The sequence below is a fragment of the Eschrichtius robustus genome, chromosome 2, assembly GCF_028021215.1.
Source record: "Eschrichtius robustus isolate mEscRob2 chromosome 2, mEscRob2.pri, whole genome shotgun sequence".
Taxonomy (NCBI): domain Eukaryota; kingdom Metazoa; phylum Chordata; class Mammalia; order Artiodactyla; family Eschrichtiidae; genus Eschrichtius; species Eschrichtius robustus.
In genome coordinates this window covers 132795046-132808055 of record NC_090825.1, presented here as the reverse complement: position 1 = coordinate 132808055, position 13010 = coordinate 132795046, and the positions used below count along the sequence as shown (strand labels likewise).

The 13010-nt window shown below is 39.6% G+C and overlaps 1 protein-coding gene and 1 long non-coding RNA gene across 2 annotated transcripts in view; one reads left to right on the top strand and one right to left on the bottom strand.

Annotated features, from left to right (window-relative positions):
* The window catches only part of LOC137759716 (uncharacterized), a 177416-nt gene that overhangs the window by 138893 nt on the left and 25513 nt on the right, over positions 1 to 13010 (top strand). The window lies entirely within an intron of this gene.
* SGCD (sarcoglycan delta) overlaps positions 2841 to 13010 on the bottom strand; it is a 414336-nt gene continuing 404166 nt past the window's right edge. The window contains exons 7-8 of the mRNA XM_068536277.1: positions 6476 to 6599; positions 2841 to 5094 (exon numbers count right to left, since the gene is read on the bottom strand). Coding sequence (XP_068392378.1) covers positions 4921 to 5094; positions 6476 to 6599 — 298 coding nt within the window. The 3' untranslated portion in view covers positions 2841 to 4920. The remainder of the gene's footprint in view (positions 5095 to 6475; positions 6600 to 13010) is intronic.

The following is a 13010-nucleotide window of genomic DNA, read 5'->3' as shown; positions in this document are numbered from 1 at the left end:
ATTTTAATGGAAATATGTTGGGACTAGGGGAGCCTTCCAAGGAGGAGAAAGTGATGAAAGACCAAAAGAAAGACATTTTATCTTTGAGATAAAAAGCCTGTTTTCTAAGGTTGTTTCTTTTATTATGACTTTTTCCCCCCACCTGCTACTGGGGCGCCATGCAAATGTATCATTCCAGGAACTGCTTTGTTATCCTTTTTGTGCCTAAGATTTCCTGGAGCAGAGGAAAGAGAGGAAAGGGGTTTTGTTCACAACTCACTTAAATTAGATTTTCACCTTTCAGAGAGCCTTAAAAAATAAGGATCAAGTGCTTAGATGGATATTTACCTCCTTGGTCTAAACATCAGGCTATCTTTTGCCTAAAATAAACAAAAGCAAGACATTCTCATGTAGCTGTTCCTGTGAAAGGCCAATTTAATCCTCTTTTAGTTGAATCCAGATAAAATGCTGAAGGACTCCTTTAACTAATGTTGATTAGGGTCTGGTAAATGGTGGGTATTTTTATTTAAAAAAAACCAAAGCACCTTTCCTCCCTAACAGGAATACTCATGCTTACAAAGAATCATTCATAACTGATGCTATTTTGACAATATTGAATATGAGTATAAAGCTTTGGATTAGCAATAGGGATGCTGACTGAAGGGGCAAATCTCTGGTAGGAACCTGCCTTACCACACAGAGGCAGAGATGCTGGAATTCAAAATAGATCTTTTTTTTTTTGGTACTCCTCCTACACCAAAGAACAAAGACCCAGATCCTTGCAAACAACATCAAACTGGCATTAATCTGGTCCCCGCCCCCCACAAATCCCAGCAACAGATTCATGAAACAATTCTACATTTTTTTGTCCTACATATTTTCAGATGTTCCTTTGAATATTTCTAATTATTTGTTGGTCCCACCAACCCTTCAGGCCTGATGCGGTTGTAGGAAAGCGAGTCCTCTGTGGGTGTGAATAACCGAGGTGATGGATGCCAAAAAGATATGTTAAGTCAAAAATACTCTTCAGAGGACCATGGAATGGGCATCTTTCTGGAATATGGGAAGGTGAGATGAAACCCTCTAGGCAGAGATTGCAAAAATAGACTCTTCAGGAAAGAGACTCTAAATCAAAGGACCCCTACTTCACTTCTTGTCACACAATGATGCTGACCGAAGGAACCCCCTATATTTATATATGAAGGGTTCTAGGAAGAACGTTTTGGAGGATCACAGCTTTCCTCTTCCACTAAACCCTTCCCTAATTCCATCTTCCCTGTTTCCAAGAATCCTGTGAGCCTGTGTTTCTCAGACAAGTGAATCTCTTTTACATGCAGTGTAAGGCGGACAATCTTTTCTATAACCACATATTTATATTCCCAAGCACGCATGGAAATGTAGTGCTGTGGTCTGCTTTCTCTCCTGCTGTGTCCAACACAAATGAGGCTACAAATGACCTCTATGTCAGGAGTCAGCAAACTTTTACTAAAGAACCAATTAGTAACTACTTTATGTTTTGTGGGCCAAGAGGTCTCTGGCACAGATATTCAACCCTGCTGGTCCAGTATGCAATCAGCCATACATAACAAGTAAGTGGACGGATGTGGCTGTGTTATAATAAAACTTTATTCACAAAATCAGGTGATGAGTCCCATTTGGTTTCGGGACCAGAGTTTGTTGACCCCTGTGCTAGAGTCACGCCTCAAGCAATCTTTGGTCTATGGTGCTGGATATACAATGGAAATCATCCAAGGGAAAACTGACCTAAAGGAAGTTAAAAGCCAATTCAAGTTTACAGGCTCTGTCTCTTGGGTAACAGAAAGATAACAGCTTTGTATCAAGTTTCCACCTAGACTGATGTCACCAAAAGGGCTTTTGAAAACCTCTTAAGACTAAACTTTAACAACTTATTGAGCAGATATCCAATAGAACTAGGTGCTAAACATATTTGGAGATCAACTTTTAATTTATAAAACTTTTCTGAAGAATATTAACATACTGGAACTTCTAGAATATTGAAAATTCATTTAAACTCTTTGTTATGCCACCCATGCTTAATATATTGAGAGATGTGATTTTCTAGAAGATATTGTATATGAGATTAGAAAGGATCTCATTTTTATAAATTAAAGGTATCAGATTTTAATGTAAAAGAGATTTTTTTTTTCCAGAATTCAAGTAAAACTTTTTCTCATGACGATGGACAGGTATTCTAGTTGGAGGAAGTTGGGAGAAAAAAATGTACATTGAAGAACTTCATATGCAATTACTGAATTCTAAAGTCTGAACTGAAATACATAATTTAATCCAGGCCAAACTTCCTGCTCATTACCTGGTATACCATAGTCACTTAGCACACATGAAAATCAGAATTTTATATCATGGCTGTCCCCATAGGTGCTTGATTTCTATTCTTGGTTGCTATTATTCTTTTTATTCTATTTGTGATCTGAGTGCATTTAGGATTAATTTTTGCAAGTGGCATCACACCAGTCTTGTTTATTGGCATAAAATTTCCAAGGTGCTGATCTCAGACTTTCATTTAACGACTAGAACAAAGTTAGATGAAAGAGGTTCAGGGAACCTTCCATTTCTTCGTCATCCTTAGAATACGTACTTGAGATGACAAAATGCAAAGATGGTCTGTCTGCTTAAAAAACAAACAAAACAAACAAAAACCTTTGTCTTCAGGTATTTAGCCACAAAGGACCTTATAGGTACTACTGTTGATCTGAAAGGTATGGGGTAGATGCTCCCAGTCGCCAAGGAGGGCCTTTCCTGGCTTGGAAAAACCCTGGGTGTGGTACATGCAGATTCTGGCGGTGTGATCCTACAGGATATAAATAATACTGAGCCAGAGCAATTGGATATCTCTTTATGGTTTTCCATTTTAGACCCTAGTGCTGCACACTAAGCAATCTTACGGTCTCACCCTTGAGCAACCCAATTCTTCCGTACGGATATTAAGCAGGAGTGACGGGGGGGGAGCCTGGGGTCCGGGAGCCAGCAGGGCCACTGGTCAGGCTAGAACCATCCCTCCTCCCCCCACTTCTAAGTGACTAAGCAACACACAGCTTGCTTTTACCTTCCACATGTGCAAAACTCAGCCCGATGCTTGAGTGTCATCTCAAAAATACCAAACCTCTTATTCATTTCCTATGGCACATCTCCCCTCTGCTTGTGAAGTAAGAAAAAGCAGAACCCTGTTGAGGAAAAAAAACAACAAACAAATGCCATTCAGGCCTACAAATAGGACTTCGTTTAGGACTGTGGGGCTACTGCTTGCCAAGTGGCATCCAGGATGGTCGAAAGCAGTTACGTCTCCCTTCCAGGCTCCTCGGAGTCCACATCTGTCAGCCACTTGGTTTGCCTACCAGCTTTTAAGATGCGCAGTCATTGTGAAACCCTTCCCCTCCAATCACTCAAAATAAACTACAGGTAACACAAGGTAAACATAGGATGTGCTTCTCCTTGCTGAGTGCATTGTCGTAAGGCATAGGCACGTATCCCCCTCTTTGAACAGAGATGGTGTAATCCCCTGTCCCAGCACAAGAGCTGGCCAGGGTGACCCTGGAGCACGATGATGAAAGTGGGGTGATGGGAGGTAGCTGATGGCGGGAATTAGTGAGCTGCTTCCGCATATGGGGGAGTGGGTACCGCTGGGCCCCCGGCGACACAGTGATTCTAATAAAGACACTTGACTCAGTCTATATTAATTTTCAGCGAGCATTTCTGGGGGCATGTGGTACTTTAGATCTGTGATTCTTGGGTCACTGTTCTTAGAGAAAACAATGGTCAACTTAGGAAAATGAATATCCCAATACTGAAAAAATAGATAAGAAGATTGAAGGCAGAGAGTTTGTGCATACCTTTAAAAATAAAACGCATGCCTCTAAATTACCTACCAGTCCCCAGAAACATATTTAAAAATAATTTGGTTTCCTACGCCACTCTTTGATTTCCATCTCCAAATAGCTTCTCTTGGGGGTGGGGGTTCCACTCGTAAAGATTTGGATTGACCTGATCATTTTCGGTAGGAGTCTGTTGGATAAAGTCAACAGGAGTGAGGATGTAACAGATTTTGAGCCATTTTTTCACTTTAAACAGAGACCTATTGCCCATTTATTCTTAGTCTGTCAGGCCATCGAGGAGCTTCTAGCCGACTGAGGAGCAACTATTTTCCTATTTTGTGCTGATTTACAGCTCCTGTTTTGACTGTGGGATAATACGTGAGTTTGAAGGAAGTAATAAGCTCACGGGAGTTGGGTGAGCCATTCAAACTTTGCTAAAATCCATCCTCCTAATTCATCCAACCACAAAAGCCCAATACATTTGGATGCAAAAGTAGCACAGCCACGTTGAGTTCCTCTGTCTGACTTCTACGGTACTGCCCCATCCCTAACTTGAAGGGGGAGAAGTTGGCCAGCTGCACGAAAGCTAATAAAGTGCCTGCTTTCACTACAAGGGTCTCAGCCCTTGGGTGTGACTTGCAAATTCCCGCCATCACTGCCTTGTAATGACACTAAAGGAAAAGACAGGCTGTTACTCACACATGTAGGCGGATATTCAGTAAGTGTCAATACACTGTGTGATTCTGCAGGGTCTGGGGAATGTTGGGTCCGAATTAGTGTTTTGATCTTATCATGTATGTGGTGGGGTTGCGATGGCAATGACAGTGGATATCACAGGGTCACCCATGGTTCCTTTTGTACTGAAACCTCATTTTATACAGAGGATATATATATTTATTTATATATATTTATATATATTTATATCACCCACACACGCAAACTCACTCACACACACGTACACACACACACACACACACACACAAAAGGCCTTTGATAGGCTTTCTGTGTTCTAGTAAAAATAGCTGGCAGCCAGGGTCTAAAGCCGAAAAAGGCCTGGGTGCTGCCGACAATGTCCATTATGCGTCGTCTCTCACAGGCAGACACTCGTGTTTATCTGACAAGTGGAACCGGTTCCTGCCTGGGACAGGAATAATCTCCCATTGGCGCAGACACAGATCTCGAAGACCTTCTGCCTTGTTCCTGTGGGCGTGTAGGATCCATGAGGCAGTCTAGGTAGTTTGATTTTCGCAGCATCTAACTTAATCTAAAGAGGGGAAACAGGAAGGAAGAGTTAGAGCCTGTCATTTATCCTCTTGATATCCCGAAACAGGGGATGAATGTTCAGTTGAAATCAAATGAGCACCTACTATGTGTTTAGAATTGTTGGCACTGGGAATTCAGGGATAAACAAGACAGATAAAGTCTCTACCCTCCCAGAAGCTTGTATTCTAGCCAGACATCGTTGCACTGGCAATGTCATGTATATATTAGCATTTCGTAAAAGTGTATCATGTAGAATGTGAATGGATTCCTAGAGTGAAGTAAATTTGGAAATGAGAGGGTAACGATTTTCTTTAGGATGGGACTTCTCAGACCCTAAATACATCTATGTGCATGGTGGGCCTTCAAGAATATGCAGCACTTCCAGTCTTAAATGATGGTCAGGATTATAACTGATTCCTCCTGGGTCCACATTCTGATAACTGTAAACTGTATCTGTGATGTAGTCACTACTTCTGTGTGGTTTGGAGTCTGCAGCTGTCTACAGAGACAGTTTTGATAACTGAAAGCTCTATCTGACTAGCTCCTTTAAAACAAATATAGCATATGCCAAACCAATCGAAAGGCAGGCTTGGTATACAGAGGCAGGTGGAGACTGATAACCTGTATGTAGATATGGAAGGTGGAATAGAGTTTTGCTTTAAAAACACATTTTTTCTCTTTTAAATAAAATCTTAAGTAGACAAAATCACTTGTGAACACGATAAAGCCACTTTCAGAAGTCTGCATTCGAATCATATTTTCTTTGGGGATTTGGCTTACCTTGCTTGCGAAAACACGAGCAGCTATTCTGTTCACCAAGGCGGGACTGTGTTGGGTGAAGAGAATGAATGTTTGCAGTCTCTCATCTCTTAGCCTCTTGCTGCCTAGTTAAGTTTTGGCTTGTTCTGATTTGGGATAGCTGTTAGATCTGACTTTTCCACTTTCAATGAAAGTAGAAACATACAATGTACACTTAAAAATGTCTACCAGTAAACTAAGTTCCTCTTTAAACAGACGTGTGTGGTATACAGCTTAATTATACCAGCCAACTAAATCTTACTTTAAGGTGATGAGAGAGTTTGGAAATAGCATTCATTTTTACAGACGTCCTTATAATTCTGTTCTTGCGATACATACTATTACCTCAGCACTTTTACAGATAATGAGTTATAACTTTTATGTGTTGTGGGTTTGGCTTATAATCGTGCCATTCAACATATTTGTTCCAGAAATAAAACCTTCCGATTGGCTCTTTTTGCTGTCACACTGTAGGATCATTACACTGTAGGATAAACTTCAGAGGCAAAGGGAGTGATGCGTGTTAGGAAACACTGGCTCGTTGGAGCTGTGTCTCTCTGGGCTTCTGTTCCTCTCATGCTTACCTCTCCATCTTTGGACTCCAGTCTCAGCTCTGTTCTGCAGGTGGCTTCCATGTTGCCAGCTTCTGCATTTATTTCTACTCCTTTTGGGGCCTCCATCACCAGAGACCGGGTGGGGGACTCCAACCTGAAATATGCACAAGATTGAGATTAAAGATCCCATTTCACTGTTTTTAGTAAAGTTAGGAGGAAGTTGGTACTCTGAGCATTGAGACAACATTTCAGCATCTGATCAGGAAATTCTAGCTTTGCATGCCTGATCAACTTTATGAGGGTGGACATAACGTATCTGGGCTTTATCTTCACTGCATATCACAAAGATTGTACAGGAAGGTGTTCTAAGATCCTGGCTTCATTCTCTCTTGCACCCAGTCAATTATGGCTTCGTTAGCATGATTAACCAAATTCTTACATAAGTTCTGTTTATTTCTAGAGTAAGGCAATCTCAGGTCTAAACTGAGCTTCCTGAAATTAGTAGATATTCTTTCCACGTTGCCCTACTTTCTTTGTCTTCCTGGAAGCAGAATTGGATAGAGGTTAAGAAAATAGACCTAGGAGTCGGACGTGGCTGACTCAAACCATGGGGCTGCCACTGTATGACCTTGGGCAAGTCCTTCTTCCCTCCTCTCTTTTCCAAAATTTCTCAAAGCCTCAGTTTCCTCATCTCTAAAGTGCTTCAAATGGTGCCTGGCGCATTGGAAATGTATAATTAACATGTGTTAATTTTTACTATTACTGCTGTTACTGTTGTTATGATACCAGCAAATCGTAAAGAAATCTCAGGCCTTACTCAAATAGGCAACTGTCAAAAGAAAACTCAGAACAGATAAGTTGTTGCCAGCAGTTAGAGAGAAGTGATTTGACTACAGAGGGACAGCATGAAGAATAGATGTTTTTTGGTGATAGAACTGTTCTGTATCTTGATTGCATTGGTCGTTATGCGCCTCCATGTGTTTATGCAAACTTACATAATTATACCCCCCAAGAGTGCATTTTATTGTATGTAAATTAAGTAAGTTGAGAGAAGGAGAATCAGCCACATTCTGTGCTAATTATTAGGGCAAAAGAGGATAATGCTTCATAGAAAGATTTTTGCCTACCTCATTTTATGCAAAAAATATGAACTAAAACTCAACCATCCTCTGAATAGTCCAGATTTTAATATTATCACCAAATTGAACTGAATGAAGATCCCCTTCTCTGTTACAAAGAAAGTATCCCAACTTAGGAAGCATGGACCTCAGGAGTGGCCACCGAGCCACTCGAAAGCAGACCAATTCTCTGCATTTTATTTCTCCACTCCTAACTGAACAGACACTTTGAACATGTTTAAAAGGAACATCATCCTCTCTGCCGACTGCTGACTCCATGTTCTGCTTCTACCAGCCCCCACGGGTAGGACATACACACCCTCATGGGCATCAGTAAGCGGCGGGCAGAGCAAGGCGATCTGTGGGGCGCCACCCTGAGCGATCCCAAGCTACATTCCACAGGTGCCAAGACAGGGCTCTTCCCTACTTCCCAGGTCTGGGTCCCTGAGGTGTGCTTCAGAGAGCAGGCTTCTCCACTGATTTCTGTGCTCCCCCTACAGTGGCGCATCCAGAGTCTTAAAGAGAAACAGCAGGTGTCTAGTCCTAAGCAAAGGATGGGCTTGAGCTTCTCTTTCACTCCTTCTTTCCATTCTGACCTCACCCCTTTGTGTGCGGCAAAAATCCCCTATCCTACCCTCTCGTCCTCACAAGACCTTCACCAAGTTGGTGCTGAGCCGGGTGCTGAGCCGGGTGTCAACCTGTGGTTGACTTCCTTTGCCTGTGGTTTTTCTCACTATAACATCAGCTCAAGGAAGGGGGTCTTGTTGCTAGAGTGGCAGGGAATGATGTCTGTGCCGCACAGCCTTGTCTAGGACCTTAATCCAACGCATCAAGCTCTTCCTATAGCTCACGTCTAAAATCTGAAGATGGTTTTCCGCCATTTTCTTTGCTTCTCTCCTATAAGGTCTGGCCGACTCACACCCCTTATCCTAGTGTTGTGTAACACCTTCTGTTTTCACTACTATTGAGACCTTTCCCCTCATGGCATAAGCTTCCCTTCTGACACTGCTGCCAGCTCTCTTCCACATTTGTTCACCCTCTTCTCCAGGGCACTGCCATCCTTCACCTTCCCCAGGGGAGAGCCCTCACGCCATCTTCTCTGTTCCCCTTCTTCCCTCCCTCTCTCCCTCCCTCCCTCACTGCATCAGTTAACACAGGTTTTAACTCACGTCTTCTCCCTACTCAATCTATTAGTTCACCTCTAACCTGGACTGTTGAAACCTCCCAAGTTTTGTCTCTAATTCTTCCTTTTTTTTTTTTTCCAGTGTACTTGACACATAAAGTGAAGTCAGTTGTGTGTACTTCACACACAGCTGAAGTCAGTTTTGAATATGTCACTTCTCTTATCAAAACCTTCACACATTTCTTAGAAAAGATAGGAACTCTTGGACTTCTTTGCCCATTTAGAGCTTGAGCTGACCTATTTTGTTAGTCTTATTTCTTGCCATAAACGTCAGCTATGCTTTATTGAATACTCACTAGGTGATGGACACTGTGGAACGTGCTTTATATGTGTTATCTCATTTAATCCCCACAAAAATCCTATGCCTTTGGCACTCCTTCAGTCCTGATTGTACAAGCAAGGACGCTAAGGTAAATGACTTGCTCAGGGTTGCACACCTAGTAAAAGGGCAAAACTAAGATTCAAACCCAAGCATGTGGTCCAGTATTCCATATCACTTCCAGGAAAAACTGGCCTTCTTTCCTGTCTCCCATATCTTCATGCCATGCTTTGTAATTCAATGTCAAATCTATCTTCATGGAATATGCACTTGTATTTCCAAAACTAGCCTCCATAAATAAGGGTAAGGTGGTAGTACTACGTATGGCTCAGTGAGACATACTTCCTTCCCTACAATAGTCCTCACAACTTACTGAAAAGGTTGACATCAGTGACATCAAATTCGGGGTACGGTGAATGTGTTCACACTTGGTATGAAGCCTTCAAAGTGGATGATTCATACAAAAAGATGGCTGAGAGGGAAAAACTCAAAATAGAAAAAAAATGTTTGGAGCTTGGAGAACTTTATCAGATGGAGTGTTGGCATTTCAGTCATATGAATTCACTTTATTCTTGCCGCCTCCCATGGGCTTTGAAATAAGCAGGAGGGCTCCCAGGCCAGAGAAGTGGACTCAGAAATAACTGCTGCCTTTTCCCCTCTCACAGCCTTGGAAGTACCAGGATGACAGGAAGGGGGCTATTCTGAAACTATCTCCTAGCAGGAAAGGCTAAGGTAGAAATGACAATTTCCTGGCAGCAGAGACAAAGCAGTAACTGGCTTTGTGTTTCTTTTTTTTTTTTTTCCAGAAATACTCCATTAATTTTATTTGCGTTCAAACTTTTCTTATGTATTTGATAACAGAGAAAGGTATATGCTACTAAAAATAATTGGTCCAGGAGTTGGCCTTTCATTTCATTTTTAATAGGAAGTGGAAAAATATTATAAGATGAAATCATACAAGGATCTTTACCTGTAGCTTTTATCTAGTGTTCATAGAAATGAGGAAGTCTCTGAAAACATTTCAGTTTCCTCTCAAAAACATGGCCTACAGATGATTATTGAGACTAGTTGAAAATACTTGCTTAAATTTAAATAGTTTTTAGTATTTCCTACCAATTCTTTTTTTTTTTTTTCTTTTAACATCTTTATTGTGCTTTGTGACCACCTAGAGGGGTGGGATAGGGAGGGTGGGAGGGAAGGAGATGCAAGAGGGAAGAGATATGGGAACATATGTATATGTATAACTGATTCACTTTGTTATAAAGCAGAAACTAACACACCATTGTAAAGCAATTATACTCCAATAAAGATGTTAAAAAAAAAATGAAAAAAAAAAAAAGAATTGGCTCTGTGTTTCATACCTCATCTTAACGCCCTTTGTTCTTCAGGCAGACTTAATAGTTTGTTCACATGCTAAATCTTTCCACTGGGAAAAAAAAAAAAAAAGCTCCTACAAGAGCCCTGTGGGGCCTGCAAAGAGCAGACAAAGCACTCCTGCAGTGATGTCAGTCAATTTATCTACAGCTTTATTACTTTCCCACTAGTAATGTATAGAGTTCTGTTTTTTCTACTTTCTTGCTAGCATTTGATATTGTTTGTTATGAAGTGAGTGTGAAATGGGATGCTATACTGTCTTTTAAATTTGCATTTCCCAGATTAGTAATGGAGTTAAGGCTCTTTTCATTTGTTGGTAAGCCATTTGGGATTCTTCTTCAGTGAAATGTCTTTTGTCTCTTTTAATTTTTTTGTTTTTTTGATTTTCTATGTATGAATTACAGTCATGTTTTATATATTCTGAAAAATAATTGTTTAGCAGTTCTATGTATTGATAGACTCAACTTTTTTTTTGAGGCTGTAGTTTATATTTTCACTCTATGCTTAGCATTTTTTGGTGAAAAATTTTATATTTTAATGTCAACAAATTTATTATCTTTTCCTCTAGGGTTTGTGCTTTCTGTGTCTTGTCTGAGAAATCCTTCCCTACACTGAAACCATAAAGTTCTTCAATATTGTTTTTAAAACTTTTACGTTTTGCTTTTTCTAAGTCTCTAATTCATAGGTGTTCATTTTTGTGTGTGGTCTGAGGTTGGGGTCAAAACAGATGCAGATGAAGGATCTCAACATCATATACTGAAAAGCCCATATTTAGCTCTGTCATAAATGATGTTGCCATACACTTATGAGTCTCTTTCAGGGTTTTCTAGTCTGTTTCATTATTCTATTCATCTATATCCCTGTGACAATAACTAATTAAATATTTTAGCTTACTATGATTTTTAAATTCTTTACATTTCATAAGGCAAGTTCTCTTGCCTTGTTCTTCCAGACTGTCCTAGCTATTATTCTTGGTCTTCCAAATAAATTTCAGAATCAACTGAAGTTTCAACTGAAGGAAGACCTGCTGGAATTTTGATTGTATTTATGTTCACTTCATGATCATTGCATCTGTCTCTGTTTTGTTATGTTTTCTTGGATGTATTTCAAAAAAGTTAGACAGTCTTCTCTATGTGGATTCAGCATATCTCTTGTGGCTATTGAAAATGGTATTTTGGTAAAAATGTATTTCTCTTACACCTATTTCTTTTTCCTGTTGTACTGAGATTCAGGTTTTTGTTTGTTTGTTGTTTTTGGTATGTTGATCTTATAGTTAACACCTAGGTAAATTATCTTATTTTTCACAATTTGTACACAGGTTGATTTAGGTTTTCTTGGTAGGCAGTAATTATTTTATGACAGTTTTATGTCTCTTGATTTCTTATACTTTTTATTTCTTTTACTTTTCATACTGTTCTGTCTAGGACTGTCCAATACAGTGTTGACTAAAAGTAAGGAAACGGCAATCTTGCCTTTTCCTGAACTGATAGCAGTAGCAGTCATCTGAGCCCTGGGGCTTTGGTTTAAAAGACACACACGTACTTGTACACACAGGGGTTTGGAAACACGAGTTGGCTGGTCAGCTTGAGCATGTTACTGACAAGGGGGTTTTGGGGTTATTTTCTGGTGGGACTAGCATGTCACTAAAGCAGGCCTTCTGATATATTAAAAAAAAATTTTGTTTTAAAGCAAAACAGAAGTTTAGATTTTAATCATATTTGTAGCGTTTCTAAGTCTTTGTTTTACAGAATTGCCTGTTTGCTTCAGCTGTCTCCTTCCCATCTCTGCTGTTGGAGGAGATGAGGACAGGTCTGGAGTAAAAACACTTGTAATTTTGTGTCCTGGTGCCTATTCTCTGAGTGTGAAATATTCCCTTCCTTTGTTAAGATTCCTTAGGAGTTTTTGGTGTTTTTTTTCTTTTATAATAAAAAGAAACCCCACCTTTGTCCCTAAAAAAAAAAAAAAAAATTTATCATTAAGATTCTTTCGTTCTATGGTTTTTATTTTTTCCCAAAATACTTTTTATCGTAATGAGAGAGTTCCCTTCTATTCTTACTTTGCTAAGAGTTTCTATCATTCATTGCTGTGAATTCTATCAAGTACCATTTTATTCTTCATATATTGAGATAATATACTTCTCCTTAATATATTAATGTGGTGAATTATATTAATTTTCCAATAATAATCCACTCCTAAATTTTTTGGTATTAGTTCAACGTTGTCATTACGTATCATCTTTTCTATCAATTTCTGAAACTGTTAATTTTTTTTAGGATTTTGCACCTGTGTTCATAAGTGAGTTTATCCTGTAATTTTTCTGTCTTACAATATATTTGTCAGGTTCTATCAGTTTTCTATATTTTGGAATTTTTAATGAATGATTAGAATTATTTACCCCTTGAATATTTAAATCATTCATAAACCTTCTGGGCATGGAATGACACCTTATTTCCATTTAAAAAATAATTATAGGATTATACAGGTTTTATGCTTCTTCTCAGGTTGATTTCGGTGAGTTATGTCTTCTTAGTATTTTTCCATTTCATAGAAAGGTTTAAACTTCTTGGCAAA